Below are 21,099 nucleotides of genomic sequence, written 5' to 3'. Positions count from 1 at the left end.
GCCCACCTCGGTGATCTCTCTCGTCTTTCTCTCCTCTATTTTGGAAGTCCTTACTGCTGGATGCACAGAATCCAAAGCTTCTCACTCTTCTGTTTGGTTTCAAGCATAGTCAGACAGAGAAGGGGTGAGTGACGTAAAGGTTCGGTCTGTGTTACAAACACTTTGCCCCCATTCCCTTTACAATGCCTGCTGGAAGGCTGAGAACGGGTTCAAAGCAGCTTAGCAGTTGACTGGCTTATAAAAGAGTTTGCATCTTGGGGCGCCCGGGTGGCTCAGTTGGTTGGGCATCCAACTTCGGCTCAGGTCATGATCTCACAGCTCGTGGGTTCGAGCCCCCTGTCCGACTCTGTGCTGACAGCTCAGAGCCTGGAGCCTGCTTCGGATTCTGTGTCTCTCTCTCTGCCCCTCCCCTCCTCATGCCCTGTCTCTCTCTCTCTCTGTCAAAAACAAATAAACATTAAAAAAAAAATTAAAACAAAGAGTTTGCATCTCAAGAAATTTTATGTTAATATTTTTTTTTTCCTGGTGGATCACCACCAAACGCTGTAACAAGCAATACCCGTGGTCCAAAAAGTAAAGAGAAATCACTCTGCATTCTACTCCTGCTGCATATTAGTGGTTAGATTTTTTCCCACCACTTTCTTTTTTTTTTTTTTTTGTCTTTATGCGCCAAGAATTTATACAAAGCTGTGATCACAGTGTAGCTGGAATTTGGCATTCTGCTTTTTTTTTTCCCACTCAATATGCTACCGTGGGTATTTTTTCATTTTGTGACAGAATCTTCATAATTATCTTTTTTTTTTTTAGGGGCTGCATAATATTCAAGCGCGTGGGTGTCGCATAATGCACTGAAGTGTTTTCCTCCTGTTGATAATGGAGGCTGGTTCTGAAATCTCACTGTAACAGACGATGCTATAATTCACCTTGTTGGCATATGTTGAACACCTACCATGAAGCCCAAGCATTTACTTGGTTCTGCAACAGGCAGCAGGTGCCTGTTCCTTTGGATTTTTTCCTGAGGGCAGGGGTGGTGGGAGAGAGAATGAACCTATCTGTGGCTTCCTAGTGATTTTTAATTGAATCCCAGGGTCTCTGCTTAAAAACGTAAGGAATTGTCAGAAGTTGCATTTAAAGAAGGTGGTGGGAACGTGGGTCTCAGATGCTGTCCCTTTCCACTCCTCTGACATCAGCAGGAATCATTGACTCGGGGGCTAGGAAGGTAGGTCGAGGACAGTAAAGGGATAAGGGGATGGGAAAATTCTCCATGGAAAATGGGGAAGGCAGACTCCCTTTTTTTTGATATTTTAATATTTATTTATTTTTGAGAGAGAGAGAGAGTGAGCACGTGAGCAGAGGAGGGGCAGAGAGAGAGGGAGACACAGAATCCGAAGCTCCAGGCTCTGAGCTGTCAGCACAGAGCCCAATGCGGGGCTTGAACCCACAAACCAGGAGATGGTGACCTGAGCCAAAGTTGTGACCTGAGCCAAAGTGACCTGAGCTCAACCCACTGAGCCACCCAGGTGCCCCAGACCGTCACTTTTTCAGAAGAGTAGCTACCTCCTGACCTGGTTTTCCCATTGCTTCCCACACTGTAGAACCTCCAGCTCCTCTGGTCTCCTTTCAGATTCTTGAATTTAACCAAGTCTTTCCTGACCCTGAGCCTTAGCACGTGCTATTCAACTTAGTCAGAAATGCTGTTCCTTTGGCCCGTTTCTCATCCTTTAATGCTCAGCCCGAGTCTCACTCTTGGATGAACGCTATGTCGAATCTCCCTGTCTGCATATGTTCACCAGCAGCCTGCATATCTCCATCAGAGCACGTATCAAAAGCATAAACCAATCCATTTTTAAAATAGTGTTTTTATCCCTCTTCCCCAACTAGACTCAAAGCTCCACAAAGATAGTGACGCTCAAGGTGGTTTTTTGCCGGATCTTCTGCCCTAGCACGGCACCTGGCCCATCAGAGACACTTGGTAGTAAGCAGGTCAGGGTACGAATGGAGGAAAGGATGTTTGCCAAAATATCACTTAAGGGGATAAAGGCAAAGACTGCTGGAGGGACACTGGCAGTCCGTTTTCCCGATCACAGCTCCAGAGATGCAAGTTACAAAAAGGAAGAGCTACCTGAGGGTTACGGAAATAGGCGAAAGTCTATGCCGGAAGTCTTTAAAATATGCCTGCAGTATCTACATATCTGAGAAACAGGTGGCGAACTTCTAATATCGAGTTTTGGAGCTCTCTTTCCATGTCCTACTGGAGATATCGGGACAGACTTGAACTCTGTGCAAATCTTTAAAATTAAAAAAAAAAAAAAATCGGAGGGGCTCCTGGGTGGCTCAGTGGGTTAAGTGGCCAACTTCAGCTCAGGTCATGATCTCATGGTTCGTGAGTTCGAGCCCTGCATCGGGCTCTGTGCTGACAGCTCGGAGCCTGGAGCCTGCTTCGGATTCTTTGTCTCCCTCTCTCTCTGCCCCTCCCCTGCTCACACTCTGTCTCTCTCTCTCTCTCTCTCTCCCTCAAAAATAAACATGAAAAAAAAATTTTTTTAAACAAATCTGAAAATCCAGACCATCAGAAGGCTCTCCTTTCCAAAAAACTCCCCAAATGTCACCTAATCTGGTCTCAGTCTGTCACCCTCACCAGACCTCTCATCCTCTAAGTCCTTTAGGTTGCAGTAAGTTCTTTAGTATGAGGCTAGACGGATGGCTAAATTTCTCTGTATCTTACAACTTACTGCTGGGCAAAGAAAAGACCAGAACACCGGCCCTGAGACACCTCTGAAACCCCTCAGGAGCTGGGGGTGGAGAAGGGCAGCAGCAGAGGTGTGACCCACAAATCATCTCAAGGCAGCTGGGTTTTCTACCTGATTCCCTGAGTTGACGTGCACAAGGCCATAGCCGGTGGCTCCTGGATCGTGAGTCGGGTTAGAAACCAACGTTCCCCGCCGTAGGAGATCAACGACATGATCTCCCTGCCTGCAGCCTCCCCCCCCCCACCCCCCTTCATTCTCTGCACTCCTCAAAACTCCAATCTGATCGTGTCACCATGTTGGCCCTTCGGCGGCCCTCGGTCACACCCAGGTTGGAGTCCGCGTGTCCTTGGTCTGGTACGTGAGTGAATGAGAAATAAACCTCTCTGCGTTAAGGTCGCGTTAGAGCAGCTATCCTAATTTCGCGCCGGCCGGTCACCCGACTGCACTGCTCCTCAGTATCGTCCTCTCCACATGGCGGTACAACAGGGTTGCGAGAATCCAACGAGCTCATACGTGTGAAGTGTTCAGCACAGAGCTGGTGTTACCAAGCCCCCGGCGTATGTTTCCTAGTATTACTATCACTGTTACTATCACCGGCCCTCGTCTAAATGAGCGCCGCTGGTTTTTTTTAAGAGGCAGGAGAGCAAGGACCAACCTGGCCCTCTCTAGAGCACACACCTTACCTTTTCACTTCTTGCACGTAGTCTGCATTTCTGTCAAAGAGGTGGGTCATGGAGCCTTTGATTGCTTCGTGCTTGAAAGTGGAAGCTGTTCCAAAGACAGTCACATTGGGGACAGTGGAACACAGCTGAGCCACAGCTTGACCCTGGAAGTGAAACACAAGACACCGGTCACACGGGAGGGTCACCGCCCGACAACCGGTCTCGCTGGGTGTAGGGCAGGACTTCCCAACCCTGCCGCTATTGACCTCTCTGAGGCTGGATGAGTCTTTGTCGGGCTCCGCTGGGCTTTGTAAGGTGCCTACGCAGCGTGTCTACCAAATTATTCTACCTCCACCTGCTAGCTGCCCATAGCTCCCCTCAGTTTTGATCACCAAAAACGTCAAGATGTCCCCGGGGGCGGGGGGGCAGAGTCTCCCTTGGCCGACAACTAGGGGTGGTAGAGGAAAGTCCGCGTAAGCCAGCAAAGCCACGGTATCAAGACTCAACAACTATCATTTAACCACACTGAGCCTCAGGCTCCTCATCTAACCTTAGCAGTAATGGTACCTGCTCCATAGGGGTCTCGGGAGCTGTTTGGGTTTGGTTCCCCCCCCCCGAAGCCGACCCCGACGCAAAGATTTGAGAGCAAGTACCTCATCTGGAATACGACCACAGGAAATATCAGGGTATCAAGACAGAAATCGAAGGTGGCCAATAAAGGGTGTGCTTTCAAGACAGCACCCAGTGGGTAACTGGAACTCAGTCCCTCTGAGGACACCCGTGCACAAGTGTAGAATACACTCAGAGGTATCCCAACCACATGGTGAGGAGGCTGGAGTATTTTGATCCCCCGAATTCCCCTCTGTATCAGTCGGGGGTTGCTTCTACAGCGGTAACTCCCAGGCACCTCTGGCTTGTGGAGGCAAGCATGCTCCCACAGCCGGACGGAAGCCCTAAGTCAACAACCGTCAGCAATGTTGAGCGCGGAGAAGATACGGTGACGGGATCTGCTACACCGTGTGTCAAATGAGGCAGTGTGTCACACGGGTCAAGCACGTGGCATGACACATGACACTTAAAATGAGGCACTCCGTAAATCTGAATCATCTGTACTCCTTTGGGGCTGGGATGTCCAGGCATATGAGGAAGAGCCCAACGCATGAGGTTTAAATATTGAGGGGTCTAAGAGAAATTACAAATGTAGTTACACATGGGGGGTTTTTCCATGTCCTGTTTCAACAGGGTCAGAAATGTAAGTCATTGGACAAAATCCTGCGATCATGTGAAGTCAGAAATCTTCCAGTAAAACCCAGTTTGCTGGTAATTAAGGTGCCTTCCAAAACCAGGTACTGTTTCCAGTTTTCCACCTGCCATCTTAGGGAGGCAGAAATTATTCTACCAAAGTCACCTGTGAAATGTAACTTCTGCCTAACACTTCATTACATGCCTTCATGTTGGTGGACTAAATCAGGTTGGCAGGCCTATTTCTGGAAATGTTTTTTTTTTTTTTTCTTCCCAACATTCGCAATGAAAGGCAACACTGAGAGAATCATAGAATGTCAGAGCTGGAAAATCATCCAATTATCCCCACCCCATCATTGTTTTACAGATGAGGGAAAGGTGACTCAGAAAGGTTAAGGTGACTCAGTTTTCAGAGGCAGATCTGAGATTCAAAGCAAGGTCTCCCAACTTCTAGTTATTGCCATTTTCTATAATGCCATGCTGTCTACTTATTTTGACATTTTAAGCTAAGCAGATTTTGAAGCTGCTGCCTAAAATAGACCTGTTACTGATTTGGAGGTCAACATTTTAAGACATGGGCATGAACCTAAGACTCCAGACAGGCTATCATTCTGTGTTCTAAGAATAGCTTTGGTATTTGGTTAATTTTTTTTTTTTCATTTGATTTTAGAGAACAAATACGGGACTCTCCTTCTTGGTGAGTGGAAATATCAACAACCAGTGCAGCAATCCTCTAAAACTCGACAGGGTTTAGAGGGTTAACCTCTTTTGTGCTGGGATGAAACGTCAGAACTAGTTGATCGCTCCTTCCCACTGTCCTTAGGCCAACATGACTTTTATTCACACAACTACTTTTCCAAATTCCCATTATGTACTGGTCACACTGTGCTGTGGATGGATGTGGGAGTATCGGGACTCAATAGTGCAACCTAATCTGGGCCCCCCCTCACCGAGCCTCAGATTTGTGTACTGAATGACCACTGGGCTGTCTGTCTCTACCTGGCTATCCAAAAACACATCGAATTCAACTCATCCAAAACATTATTCTTGGTCATCTGCAAATGACTTACTCCTTGCATTGATTTGCTGGTTGCTGTTGTAACGTAATACCACAAACTGGGTGGCTCTGCCAACAAATTTGCTTCCCACTTGTGGAGGTCAGAAAGTCCAAAGTCAAGGCGTCGGGAGGGTTGCGTCCTCCCAGTGACTACGAGCGAAGGGTTTGATCCAGCTCTCTCTGCTTGGCTTGTAAATGGCTCTCTTCTCTCAAGGCCTCTTCACATGGTCTTCCCTCTACGCCAACCTGTGTCCAGATTCCCCCCGTTCTTAGAAGGACGCCAGTCCTATCATTTAAACTTGATTACCTCTCTAAGGACCCTACTGCCGAATAAGGACGCATTCTGAGATAGTGGCGCTCAGGACTTCCCCATATCAGTGGGGTGGGGCATGGTTCAACCCATAACATTCCTCTTCCTGTACCTCCTGCCTCAGTGGATGAAAACTGTACCATTCGCCTGTCCCTCGGCTGAAGTCAGGAGTCTGGGGGTCGCCGGACTCCTCTTGGTCCCTTGGCCTCACATCCAGTTAGTGTACTGCATCCACTCCATACCCTTGTGACCATCACTTCGTAGTCTGGGTTGTTGCATTTCCTCACCTGGATGATGACACCACCCTTCTGGCTGGCCTGGCTGTGTCCACGTCACCCTCTGGACAGAGTGGTTTTTCTCAAACTCAACCCTGAGCATCTCGTGACTCGTCGCAAAGCTTCCCAATGCCTATCACTGGCTTTCAGAAAGAAAAGCACACCCTTCGGTTTATCCCACGGGCCGGCCCTCTGGCAGGTGGCCCAGTCTATCTCACTAACATGGCTTCCCTCCACTTCTCCAGTCTCTGCTCCCTAACAAGACACGGCCCTCGATCCACCCCCGATTGCCATTCGCTGAGCCTGGTGCTGTGTGACCCTCATTCCGTGGTGTCCTCAGAATGAACTTCGAACCTAATTTTGATGAGGAGGAGACTGAGGTTCACAGAGGTTAGGCACCCAGTCCAAGGCCAGTAGGGTAAAGATGGCAGACTTTGATCTCTTGTACCCACCAGTTGAGCAACCTTGAGTAACATGTCAATTCTTCTGGTCTTTCATCTTAAAATAGAGAGTGTAATGCTATATATAAGGTTCTTGTGGGACGATTGGATATAACGCATCCAAGGGCTTAGAATGCTCAGTATTTGCTGTCACTACTACTTTGAATGCTGTTAGGTTTTCTTGCTATCATTATTACGTCAGCAGAAGCAGCAAATTCACGATCCCATTCTCCTGAACGTGTAACGCTATTTTAGCATCGACACTAGCTTCTCACAGGCTGTCCCCTCCCTATCCATGCCTATCCTTCCCACTTTCTTCTTCAGGCCACAGCCCCTCCCCCCCACCCCGGCCCCCCACCACCTAGGCAACTCCTCTTCTAGAAAACCCCCCCAGGCGCTTGCCTCCACCTTCCCTTGGTACCTCCTTTAGTGCTACCATAGACCTGGCGTTCCTTCCTCTGGGACAGCGGCCACCATGGCTTTCTGTGGCTGCTAACTGATCTGTCTGTGAGCCCCATGAGGCCAGGGACCGCGCCATATATCTGGCTCTGTACCCCAGTGCCCAGGGCAGAGCCTGACACATAAAACGGATTTGGTAACACCTGATGAATGAATGCATGAGAAACCAGAATGTGATGTGACAGGGAAGTCCCTCATCAGTTTGCAGATCGCTACGTCCTTTAGCATTGCAGAGTAGGAGTAGAGCACAGATTCGATTCACGTATCTAGTATCTCACCCAAGCAGAACTTTACCATTTCCGTTTTATTTTTTTAAATTTTTTTGAACGTTTGTTCATTTTCTGAGAGAGGGAGAGAGACAGAGCACAAGTGGGGGAGGGGCAGAGAGAGAGGGAGCCACAGAATCTGAAGCAGGCTCCAGGCTCTGAGCTGTCAGCACAGAGCCTGACGTGGGGCTTGAACTCACAAACCGCGAGATCATGACCCGAGCCAAAGTCGGACGCTTAGCTAACAGCCACCCAGGTGCCCCACCGTTTCCACTTTAAATAAAAAGAAACGTGTGGTAGCAAACTGAGATGGTATAAGTAACTGGGTTACTTATATATTTATATAGCATCTATGAGTATTTTACATAATATAAAATGCAGAAATATAAATATGTATAATTAGAATATATAATTAGTATATGTATATGTATAATCAGTATTATATATAAACGTGTACATGTATATAAATAGTAATTTCAGTATATAATACTCCATTTGTAAAATATCAGTATGATAATAAACTAATAGTATATAGTCATATAATATATAATTAATGTAAATAGCAAAACATGCAAGTATTCTACACGATATTATATGATAACATATTCTTATGTAAATAACAATGGGTGGAAAACCAAATTCAGTGGACACCTGTTTGTAGCACCCCCCCCCCCGCTTGAGCTCTCTATTAATTCACTAAGGCAATGAGAGGCCCTTGCAAGATCCTCAATGATCTAAAGTAAATAATACTCAGCACTCTGTATTTAAGCACAATGTGTGCTTTTCCTCACATGTATAGCGAATCTGTACTCTCCCTCCTCCAACTCCCAAGGTGAGTGCCTCTAATTTATCCTCGTTTCTCCCACGTGCCTAGCAAATAGCACGGACTCAATAAACATTTGTGGAAGGCGGAATGAATTTTCAATAAAAAGGATTTTGCAATTTACCTGCAGACCCAGAACATACAATGAACAAGACAAACCATTCTCCCAGCAACAGCAGCAAATAGAGATCTGCATGTACTTGTTTTTAATTTCTTTTCCTTTCTCTCTCTAGAACGTAAGAATTCCACAACAAGCCTCTTCTCTCCCCTGTGGCTGGCGATACAGGCAGTACAGCAGCTGACAGTCCCCTCGTCTCCCTATATGCCAGGCACTGTGCTTCCGTGCTTCGTTAAATCCTCAAACCGCTTTTAGAGTAAATATTTTTATTTCCCTTTTATGGCCGAAAACGGGGGTTCAGACGGGGAAAGGAACTTGTCCAAGGTAATACGGCTTGTACGTGATAAGGCTGGGGGTCACACTCAGGTCTCCCTGACTCCAAAGCCACTCTGTTAGTCTTCTTATCCGTCCAGCTAAGCACTCGAGTTGCTGACCTGGAACTGAAGTCCTAGAGAAAACCAAGGATCTTTGGCATCAGTCTGGAAGGCTGCATTGATCTACTCTTTCGATAGCTTTGTCCTGGGTTCATATGGGTGAACAGATTTCAGCCAGCTCAATCCTAATTCCAGGGCTGCTGAGGTTCCTTCAGGCAGAGCACAGCCGTGAGAAATCCAGGGACGGCAGTTGAAAGGGAGCTGTTTTGGGCCACTGAAATCTGACTCTTAGCAAGAGACTGCTGGTTCAAGGTAAGATCCTATTCCAGAAAAGCCAGGCACAGCAGACACATGATTAGAGGAATGAATGCATCTATGTAAAGGGCTTAGTACACTGCCTGGTACATACTAAGTACTCACTAAGTGGCACTTTTTTAGCTATCAGTGCCTTGGAATTAGGACTGAGCTTGGCTGAAATTCTGATTTCCCCTTCGATGGGAATTTACGACAGATGATCCTGTCAGTGCCCTGGGATTCAGAAATCAACATCAGAGACTCAAGTAACTAAGACACAAAGAATGGATAACTTTATCACACGAATAACCTCTTCCTCCTCAGACTTGTTTCTCATCATACACCCAAACTCTACCTTTGGCCATTTGGAAAAATTCTTAGTCTTTCCTAAGCGCCACTCCTTTATCACCCACAGGACCTTTGCACATGCCATTCACACTGCCCGGAATCCTTTTCCCTGTCTTTTCAACTGACTGATGCCTACTCATCCTTTGAATCTTGGCCCCTCTGTTATTTCACTGAGTTATTCATTCAGTGAATAATTTGGGGCTATTTAATAAGTGCCTCTAGGGGCGCCTGGGTGGCGCAGTCGGTTAAGCGACCGACTTCAGCCAGGTCACGATCTCGCGGTCCGGGAGTTCGAGCCCCGCGTCGGGCTCTGGGCTGATGGCTCAGAGCCTGGAGCCTGTTTCCGATTCTGTGTCTCCCTCTCTCTCTGCCCCTCCCCCGTTCATGCTCTGTCTCTCTCTGTCCCAAAAATAAATAAACGTTGAAAAAAAAAAAAAATAAGTGCCTCTAATGGATCAGACACTATGAGAGGCACTAGAAAGAGAAAGGAGAACAAGTTATATATAGTCCCTGTCATCTCGGAGCTTGCATTCCAATAAAGGCAACCGTATTAATAAAATAATTTTACGATTAAAAGTACAATCAGTAGCCTGAAACCAGTAGGCTGCGAACACCAATTTCAAACACTGAACCACTGGGATCAGACCACACTGGTCCACCGTGTTTTTTCAAAGGTACAGAAAACGAGAGGTATGAACTAAAGGGGAAATATGAGGGAGAGAATAGATAAAACGAAAACCAGATTTGGTCTCTCTGTCCTCTCCAGTCCTAAGATTTCTAGCACACGCAGACCAATTCTTCAGCTGCTAAAGAAAGTCTGTTTGAGGACACCTCCCAAAGACAATGCAAGTTCACTCATCACCCTAAGTCTGACGAAAGGGTGAAATTTTTCTATTGCTAACTTGACCATTTCTGAGATCATTTGAAAAATAGCCTTACATTTGGGGCGCCCAGGTGGCCAAGTCGGTTGGGCATCTAACTCTTGACTTCGGCTTGGATCCTGATCTCTTTGTTCATGGGATCGGACCCCGTGTCAGGCTCTGTGCTGATAGCATGGAGACTACTTGGGATTCTCTCTCTCTCCCTCTCTCTCTCTCTGCCTCTGCCCCGCTCACATGTGTGTGCCTTCTCTCTCTCTCTCTCTCTCTCTCTCTCTCTCTCTCTCAATCTCTCTCTCTCTCTTTTAAAATAAATAAACTTAAAAAAAATAGGATTACGTTTATCTCTTCCAAAAGTTGTTTTCCCTTTTACACAGCTCATGGAAACCACAGCCACTTATATACTCAAAGAATGGAAAAGAATTAGCAAAATGAGCTTGTGAATGTACCAAGAAGAATCCTAGGGTGAATGGTGAAGCAAAATTGTTTTCTTCCAAAGAACCGTCAGTTTATTTTCCATCTCCATCAATGCATAGATGCACTTACTTAGTCCAAGAAAGATAACTGAACGTTATCACAAAATCTAGGACACTGGATACCCGGGCCAGCCTTATTCTTGTCTTATGATAATACGAATTCCCACATGGGATTTAGACACAGGTTTGGAAACACTGATTACAGATCAGTGCTGTCATTTGCCTGTTCAACAATCCAGTTGACTTGATTGTTATAAGGAGAGAAAATTCAAATCCAACGGTGGGGGCTGATCCACGTGACCCGCCATCAAAGGCAGCAAAGAACATTCTACGTTCTCACTTAGTAGGCTCTAAAAATCAGGTTTTTCTTGTTTGTCACCGCACACCTGTTGAACTACGCATGGCACTCCCGTTGACATACATGTGCGGACAGTTTCCATAGCAAAGAAGCGTCCGCGGCACACGGCTGAAGGATGAGAGAAAGGGACGAATCGACTGCTCAGGTTGGAAGTGGGGAAACTTCTCTTTACTCCCAAAAAGCAGTAGACACATTCCAGGGAAGACTTGGTAGATAATACCTTTATTTCCCACTTTTGTTTATTTTATAGATCAGTGCTTCTCAACACGTGGTGCCGTAACCAGCGGCACCCACACCCCCTGGAGTCTTGCTAGAAGGTTCCACCCGGGATCTACAGAATCAGAAACTCTGGGGGTGGGACCTGGGCATCTGTGTTTTAACAAGCCTTCCAGAATATTCTGATTCAGCTCACATTGAGAACCACCAATATGTATCATCCTTTAAAAGCACCCACTCTACTCCACATAATTTACTGCTAAGGCCCCCATCATGCTCAGAATATCTTAATATGGGATTTTTTTTTAAGTTCATTTATTTTTGACAGGCGGTGGGGGGAGAGAGGGGCAGAGAGAGAAAGGGACAGAAGCTTCAAAGCAGGCTCTGCCCTGAGAGCAGAGAGCCCGATGCGGGGCTCAAACTCAGGAACCATGAGATCACGACCTGAGCCGAAGTCAGATGCTCAACCGACTGAGCCACCCAGGCGCCTCCTTTAATATGAGGTATTTTATTTAAAACCAAGGTGGAGGGGCGCCTGGGTGGCGCAGTCGGTTAAGCGTCCGACTTCAGCTCAGGTCACGATCTCGCGGTCTGTGAGTTCGAGCCCCGCGTCGGGCTCTGGGCTGATGGCTCAGAGCCTGGAGCCTGTTTCCGATTCTGTTTCTCCCTCTCTCTCTGCCCCTCCCCCGTTCATGCTCTGTCTCTCTCTGTCTCAAAAATAAATAAAACGTTAAAAAAAAAAATTAAAAAAAAAATAAAAAATAAATAAATAAAACCAAGGTGGAACCTTAGTATTAATACATATTTATAGTATAAAGTCTATTACTTACAGTATACATAATTCTAATACGCAGCCCTTGCTGAGGTCTAGCGCTCTGTAAAGTTTCCCTTCTACCAACTGGGTCATTGATGGATGGCATCCTAACAACCCTCTGTTCCGAGTTGGGGTTGACATCACAGCCCGTGGGTTTAGTATGTGGGATCCTATAGATCAAGGCATGACTAACACAGTCTTCTGTGAGTCAGAGGTGTCAGAAGACAAAAAATAATCGCTCATCCCCATTAGCAGGGCCTGAAGTTCTGGATGCTTGGAGAACTCCAGCCTCCCTGCTCCCCGGGCCTCAGCTTTGCTGCTGAACATCCAGGTTTTCCAAGCCATTCACAGCTCTGCCCATCAGGCAAGTGCAAGAGCGAATGTTTAAACCCTTTCCTCTGCTCCTCCCGCCACTGAGCTCATGTCAGAGGCACTCAGTGGAGACGCAGTAGAGCGGAGTGATGAAGAATGTAGGTTTCTTTATTCGGCCTCACCTGCACTGAGTTTGCTGTGCGCCCAGGCAGTCTAACCGCTCTACAAACACAGTTCATTTGGTCTACATCATGGCCTCCTCACTCTCGAGATGAAAAAACAGAGGCACAGAGCAGTCCTAGAAATGTCCAAAGTCACACAGCAATACCAGCGACAAGAGTTGAACCCGCATTACCTGGGGGTGGGTCTGAAGGGCTACAAGGAGAGAAGGTAGGGGAACATCTCTTATGGGCCACTCTTTGTCTAGCACAGCAGGCCCTTCACACACCTCGTTCTACCCTCCCAACATCGTATTCCCATCATGAAGCCGGGCTCAGAAATGGAGGCTCTGAGAGATCCACGAATTTACAGAAGGTTATCCTGCTGGGAATTGGAAACTGAGGCTCAGAAAGGCTCAGTACTAGCTGCCGGAAGTGACTGCCTTCTTGTAGTAAGCCGGAGTTCTTTGTTCTGGACCATCGGGACAATCTCATAGAAATGAGACACATCAGAGGTTACAGAGCAAGCTACAACTCCTGGACCCCACACCCAGTTCAGTCCTGGAGCCACCACCTGACCTGGCTGAGCTTCAGATTCCCCTTATTTAAGTCGAGGATGATAATGTCCACCTCAAGGGGTCAAGTGTGGGGCAAAGGAAGCAAGCAACATAAGTGATGTGATTCCCCAGGGATGACCCAGAGCAGGTGCTCAATAAACAAGCTCCACCCCCTCCATAGTCCTCCTCTTCTGGGGAGCCCTCCCGGAGATCGTGAGAAGGGTAAATGTCTCCTGCTTTGTCCCCAAACTCACACACATCACTACCCAACCATCTTTTACTCTGTGCTATGATTCTCCCCTCCCCTTCTCTCCCCTGTCTCCTCCTCCCTTCTCTTCCTCCTTCACCTCTGACTCTCCTCCTTTTAAAACCTCTCTTTCTTAGGGGCGCGTGGGTGGCTCAGTCGGTTAGGCGTCCAGCTTTGGCTCAGGTCGTGATCTCACGGTTTGTGGGGTGGAGCCCCGCATCAGGCTCTGTGCTGACAGCTTGGAGCCTGGAGCCTGCTTCGGCTTCTGTGTCTCCCTCTCTCTCTCAGTCCCTCCCCTGCTCACACTCTGTCTCTCTCTGTCTCTCAGAAATACATAAAACATTTAAAAAATTTAAAAAGAATCTCTTATCGTATCTCCCACCACATGTCAACTCCTTAAGGAGAAGACCACATCTTATTCCCCTCTGTATCCAAAGCATTGAGCCCACTGCTTAGATCTCAGTGACCGTGTGTTGAATGCAGGAAATAGCAGTAAACAGAAGTTGAGAGAACAAAGAGCATAGGTCAGAGAGGACCCACTAGGTCAGAGGGCAATCCAGGGCTGGGACTAGGAATACAAGTCCTTCTTTGCTTTATCTTCTTGGTTGGATGTGGACAAGGTCAACCCCACATCCATTTGGCAGTTACAACTTTACATCGGTGAAGGGGGGAAACTTCCGTGCCTGCCCAGAGTAAATATTTTCTTGTTTTTCTTTTCAACCACATACATGGAGTAGAAAGAATGTTAGGGCACAAGATGCGGGCAGAGGAAAGACACAGCAAAACCTTGGATTGCAAGTAACCTGTTCTGTGAGTGTTCCCGCAAAATGAGCAAACGTTTCTAATAAATTTGAACTCGATAAACGAGCGATGTCTCGCGATGTCTCGCGATACAAGTAGTACATGAGGCCAAACATCACGTGATCACAACTGAGCCAATGGTTCTTGAAATGCGCTTCGATATACAAGTGCTTTGCATTACAAGCATGTTTCTGAAACGAATTATGCTCGCAAGCCATAGTTGTACTGTATTTCTCAAAGAGCCCCCAGAGCCTGATAACAGTTGGATCCATTTGGTTCCTTCCAGCTCAGAGGCTTGCAGACATTGCCCTGTTCTTGCCCCGCCCACCCACGCACACCTCCCAGCTTCTGAGAATCTGGTCACCTCTGGGGACAGAGGGATGTGTCCGTGAAGGGATTTGGCAGGGATGACTCTTGCTGCCAGGCATGAGCCCCGCTCCCCACTTGGGCCTGAAACCCTTGGTCGGCACAGCTGGGCCTCCTACAGACTGTCCATCACCTAGCACAGCAGGCAGCTTGGGGACTGAGGGTGGCAGGCAGGGGACTTTCGCTTTTCCAAAGTTCCTCCTAGGAGGTGGTCCCACTGGGATGATGACCGGGATGATGTGCTGGTGGCAGCTCAGCCTTCTGTTCTGATCGAGAGGGAGGCCGGTCTGGTATCACTTCATGCTGTGTTGGCGGGCCCAGCGACAGGGCGTACTTTCGTTTGAGCAGTAGGGAGGGACAGCCCCAAGACGGGGGTTGAGGGAGACACAGAAGTGGGGCCTTAGGGGGACATGGATGGTAGGAGATTCAGGATAAGACCCGAAACAGGCTGGCTCCAAATGGAGCCCTGGACACACAGGAGCAGAACTGCTGAGCCCTGAGCTCCCTCCTGCCATTTCGGCCCTTCCCACCTCGAATTTCTCATATGGGCAGGAAGGGCTGGAGCACAGCATCTCCGAGGGCCCTACATGAGGCAGCTCAGCGTCCAGGGAGAGGAGAATAGGGACTTAAAAGAAAACCTTGGGGTGTGATTACAAGAAAAAAGCTGTATGTATTTAATACATACATCTTCGTGAATTTAATGCATACATGCCATGAAACTCTCATAATAACCAATGCCACCAACTTCACCTTCACCTCTAAAATGCCCTCCTTCCCTCTTTTCTCTTTTTCTGGGATCACATTTAGCCTAAGGCCTACCCTCTTCACAAATCTTTAAGTATTCAACGTATCGTTAACTAGAGGCGCTATGCTGTGCATGAGATCTCTATGACTCAGTCGTCTTGCGTAATGGAAACCGTGACCCCTTTGCTACATGTCCTCTCCTCCAGCCCCCGGCCACCACCATTTCACACTCTGCTCCTGTGAGTTTGGATGTTTTAGATCCCTGGTAGACATGGGATCACGTAGCATTTGTTCTTCCGGGTCTGGCTCATTTCCATGTAGCGTCATGCCCTCCGGGTTCTGCCATGGCGTCACAAAGGGCAGGAATCCCTGCTTCTTAAGGCTGAATGACAGTCTTTTGTATGTCTACACCACATTTTGTTGATCCGTCCATCTGCTGACGGACATTTAGGTTGTTTCCACGTCTTAGCTGTGTTGACTAATGCTGCTATGAGCATAGGACGGCAGATATCTCCCTAAGATTGTGATTTCGGTTCCTTTAGGTGGATACCCAGAAACGCAATTGCCGGGTCATACAATAGTTCTATTTTTAATTTTCTGAGGAGCCTCCATAGTCTTTTCCATAATGGTTGTACCAATTTGCACGTCTACCAACAGTGCACCAGTGCTCCTTTCCAGCCACATTCTTGCCAACACTTATTTTTGTTTTTTTTTTTTTGAGACCAGCCATCCCAGCAGGTGGGAGGTGTTATCTCGCTGTGGCTGTGGTTTGCATTTCCCCTGAAGACAAGTGGCCTGAGCACCTCTGAGTCGGGCAAACCTGAATTTGAAACCCTGATGTAGCACCGATGGGCTGTGTGAGTTTGGACAGAGACTTCAGCTCTGAGCCTCAGTGGTCTCATTGGCGAGTGAGGGGCACTGGGGCGGCTCAGTCGGTTAAGCGTCTGACTCTTGATCTCAGCTCAGGTCACGATCTTATGGTTTTGCAAGTTTGAGCCCCACATCAGACTCCGTGCTGACTCTGCAGAACCTGCTTGGGATTCTCTCTCCCTCTGCCCCACCCCGGCTCATGCTCTCTATCTCTAAATAAATGAATAAAAACTTAAAAACAAGTTAGTACCAAAAAATGAACAATCAAATGGAGAATGGGCTTACCGTGCTAAGTGTTGGTGAGCACAGACTATTTAGTTAGTAGAGTGCCAGGCAGAGAGTCCACTGGAGGGCCTTTCTGCTCTTCTCACACTAAAGATTAGACATCCTATGTTAGGATCCTCAGCCTGCTAGTTCCAGGCTATACAGTGTCCTCTCAGGCCCCCTGGGATTTATGATTATCAGCTGCAGGGCAGGTAGCTAGGTTGGAAGGGTTCGATTTATGGCCATCACTCCCCACTCCCCTACCTCCTGCAGGCACAGCGGGAGCCCTGGCAACGGGGCGCAGGGGGTGGGGGTGGGCATCCACGTTGTAAATGTTTCAAGTCTGATGTAAATTACATGTTGTTTTTGGCATCTCAAAAAATCTTTCTGGCTGGGGAGCCGGTCCTTCTCTGGGCTAGCCGATCTTGGAAATAAAAAAGGGCTCAGCTGGGAGCATGCCATCCATACGCAAACGAACCAATCCAGAGCCAGACCCCCTCTGTCTGGTCCATATATCCCAGGAGGCAATATTGCCCTGCGTAGATCACCCCAGGGCTAGGTATCAGGCAAATAGAGACCATCCCTATGGCCCAGACCCCACGGAAATTATTCTAACTAGCCAATCCTAGGCTGCCCGCCCTGCCCCACCTTGCATTTCCACAGAGACCCCAATAAAGGGCATTGCTTGAGTGAATCCACTGCTGCTGTCTTCTTCCTCCTAACCACCCTGGTGTCTTTCCCATGTGGTCCTCTGCGGCATGCTCTGCGTCCCGTTTTTAGGACCTAGGAGTATAATACACTTCGTTTTTCTGAGCCTCTCCTCTGCCTCCTCTTGTGGCCACATCTAATAAAAAAATACAAAACAGCATCCCTCTTTTGTCCCAGGGCTTGAGTGTTTTTGTGCAGTGTACAACTTGCCCAGCTGCACATGGTGACCCTACTAACCAGCCCTCGTGAGGATCATATCAAGTCTTGTGTCTCCTGTCAGTACCACTTCCCAACCGATGTAAATCACGGGTAGCCATAGGCCATCCCCTCGTTCACAGGCTCCCACGTTGCCTGAGACTTGGCCTCCAGCAACCATGCGACCGGAATCCTGGCTGGGGAGCCAGTCCAGCCCACCAGATGGCAAAGTCTCCTTCGCGGGACTCCAAATCATGGCGGGGCGGAACCACTTCCAGGCTGGCTGCCTTCCATGCAGTGCATCTGAATAGATTTCCTGGATGATTACATTTGCATAGTAGGATGCCGGATTCACATTTCCAGCCAAATGATAATTTGTACCCACAGTTTGGAGCTGTGGTTTTGATAAATGCATCTATTTCAACCCAAACCTTATTAGGTGGAGTGATCGTAGAATTTATCGTCTAAATTGGGGTACTTTTTGAGAGTGAAGGGGGATGATGCTATTATTCATTTGTTTCCATCCAACAAGCATAAGCCAGAGGTGCCCTAGGCAGATTGGGTCATCCTACCCTATGAGGGTAGCCACCTTAATGTTAAGTCAAGGTAAGTCCAGGTGGCCAGGAGAGGAGAGCCAAGGTGTAGGCCTCCGTGAGACCCAGAGTTTGATCCTTGGACCTACTACTCATTACTGGAGGGACGGTGGCCCGAGTACTCTTAACAGACAGCTCATCTCTAATGTTGGGATCGTATTACCCGTTTCACAGCATTGACCTGAGTATTAAATAGTATATGGAGAAGGCTCTGCCTGGGGTTGAGTACCAAGTGGCGGCTTAGGAAGTATAAGCTTACATCCCTCCTCCCGTCTTTGTGCCTCTGCTATATTGCCTGTGCCCCAACCGCAGAGATTTGGGAACCAAGGTGCATCAGAGACTGGCAGAAAGTAAGTGCCCTCACCTGAGATGACAGTTTCCACGACTCAGGGGTCTGCCTGCGCGCCTTTTCCTGATATCCCTGTTCATTGAAGGCCCCTCATTAACCGGGTCTCCCGACAGGAATAGGAGCCCGACCTTCTGATACGATCAATGACTTCACTGGAAAGCATTTGCCCCAGGGCACGAAATACCCAAATTCTCAAAGCACTGCTCTCCTCTGCCTGCCCTCAGAGATCAGACCTCGGGACTTCCTGTGGCTTCAAACCCCTCGGTTGAGGGTCTGAACTGGGTGTTGCAGAGCCCATCCCAGCGGGAGGGTGGCAGTAAATGGCTCTGGATGAGAGGACGTTCAGTCTTCGGGCCTGTGGGGAAGTGAAGGGCAGAGGCTGGTCTCCCGATGGGAATTCCCACAGGGACGTTCAGTCCCGTCTGCTTGACATGTTTTCCCTCTCCATCCTCAGACCTGCTCTCTCTAAAGAACACCTCACTAGGGGAGCGTGGGTGGCTCAGTCAGTTGAGCATCCCACTTTGGCTCAGGTCATGATCTCACGGTCCGTGGGTTCGAGCCCCGCGTCGGGCTTTGTGCTGACAGCTCAGAGCCTGGAGCCTGCTTTGGATTCTGTGTCTCCCTCTGTCTCTGCCCGTCCTCTGCTTGTACTCTGACTCTCAAGAATGAATAAATGTTAAAAAAAAATCTTTTTAAAGAGCAGCTCACTTCCCGGCGCTTTGTTCTGCTGTTTCAAATCAACAGCAAACTTTCAAAGTTGACTGACTTTCTTTGTAAACGCAACAAGTAAAAAATGAATTCCACCCTCAGTGTTGTTTATCAAGCCCTCTCTCTTACAGTGACACCACGAGGCCCAACACTAGATCCTTAATGGACACTCCTGGGACCCCCACCCACCTTTGCACAGCACCAGGCACGTGAAAGGTGTTCGTAAGTGTGGGAATGAATGAATGGGTGGAAATCTCTTGACATCTCTTCCTTCTTTGATACATCTCAGGAAGGCAACATCCTGTTCCTTTCATGGTATCCATTTTTGTAGTTTGACAAGCTTTACATTTAGCTTTTGTTCCATTCAGCACATAAATCAACGTGTTATGCTCTGTGCATGCTTATTTTGTGCCGCGCACCATAGGAGACTTCTAGGAATACAAGGAGCAGACAGCAGGTTCTGGACACGGATTGACTACAAAATACCCCTGACTGTACTTACTAGCCTTCGGGAAGTGTGCGGCTCACATGAGCTTGCAGAACGTTCGTTTTGCACACACGTGTGTGGTGATGGTGCCCGCCCCTCGGATGTGAGGCGTGACGGATGCCACCTCATGAAGGGTTGGGCATCCTGCCTGCACCTGCTAATATTATGGTTAAGGACTCTGACTCCTTGCATTTCCCCAACAAGCTCTCCGATTGGGCCATCACACACAGGGGGGGCAAGAAGGTATGAACATGAAGAGCATCAAAAGCCGAGATTCACCGTCTTCAAGACCTAAAGATGTTCTAGGTCCTCCACCCTCTAATCTAGTGCAGAAAGCCCAACCCAGCTCCCGCTCTGTCCTTCCAGGATGAAAACTGATGAGACGGAAATGGAGAACGGATGGCCTCCCCAGTTCGCCCATTCTGTTTGGGGGCAACTCTAATGGTTCTGAAGGTCCCATTTATATTGCGCTCTGGGGAGCCTCCCTGTAGATTTTGCTCCCGGGAGTCATGGCGCACAAAACAATACACTTGAGGGGGCTCACACCCCGTATTACTACTCTGTTGAATCGCTCTAACATCATTCTCACATCCTGAACCTTCTTTTTTCCAGCCTGACCATGTCCAGTCCCTTTAGTATCTTGTCACTGGCAAATAGAACTACGTCCAGTGGACGACAGCTGGTAGGATGGAAATCCTCCGAATTGTGGCATGGTGGGACCACCTCCCTCCACTTCTGCACTGGCAGTTCTAGGTATTTCTGTGTCCGCAGCCTACTTTTGCATAACAGAACTCGAACAGATCAAACAGATGAGCAGAACACTACAAAAGTAGGGAGAAATCGCGTTGCTATTCCCAACCACGGCCTAGCAATATTGCACACTCTCTGAAAAGCCAACGCGGTCATCCTCCGGTCTCCTGGGTTTCGCCGCTTGATTTCAGAACCGCCTCGTGGCTGATCGGGCTCTCTTTACATGTCTGCACGAGCCAAATGTCTTGCATGGCCCAGTAAATAGGTGTTTTTCTTTAGGCAACAGCATCCATTTAACCTTCTCACTTTACACACGGCAAGTTGTATCGCATGATACGTTTTTAGAGCTCTGTCAAGTCCACACTCTGGTGGGCAGGCAGGGTATGCATCCTCAGAGGAAAAGCATGCACGTGGGCCCATTATTGCCAAGGTTCTGAGATGCATTGCTGGAACGGTATCAGGGCAACCCAGTTTGAGGACCACATGTGTGTATGTCAGAAGCATGGGGGGTAGAGGGAAAGGTGGATGGCTGGGCTTTTGTCTCCCGTCCCCCTCTCGCACACCCCCTGCTTTTGTCCACTAAATATTTATAGGTTGCAGTCCACAAGGGAGCTAAACATAAACCACTTACGGTTTCTGAGTTTCCTGTCTGCTTCCTCATCCCCCAAAAGCTCCTGGCAAGATTGAGGCTATTATTTCCCTAAGCACAGCATAAACTCCGAACATCTTGGTAAGCTCTTCTGATGTGGGAGAGGAGGAAGTGCCACATTGTGCAGTGGAAGGATCTAGTCTGCTCTCTGTTCGGCTCCTTAAAAAGTATTATGATGAAA

At 48.1% G+C, this 21,099-nt stretch overlaps 1 protein-coding gene across 1 annotated transcript in view; it reads right to left on the bottom strand.

Moving 5' to 3' along the window:
• VAT1L (vesicle amine transport 1 like) overlaps window positions 1-21,099 on the bottom strand; it is a 149,680-nt gene that overhangs the window by 83,322 nt on the left and 45,259 nt on the right. The window contains exon 4 of the mRNA XM_045439815.1: window positions 3,434-3,576. Within this exon, the coding sequence (XP_045295771.1) occupies window positions 3,434-3,576 (143 nt within the window). The remainder of the gene's footprint in view (window positions 1-3,433; window positions 3,577-21,099) is intronic.

Source organism: Leopardus geoffroyi, chromosome E2 (genome assembly GCF_018350155.1).
Source record: "Leopardus geoffroyi isolate Oge1 chromosome E2, O.geoffroyi_Oge1_pat1.0, whole genome shotgun sequence".
NCBI classification, from domain to species: Eukaryota; Metazoa; Chordata; class Mammalia; order Carnivora; family Felidae; genus Leopardus; species Leopardus geoffroyi.
Note: the sequence above shows the minus strand (reverse complement) of the source record. Positions and strands in the feature narration are given on the sequence as shown.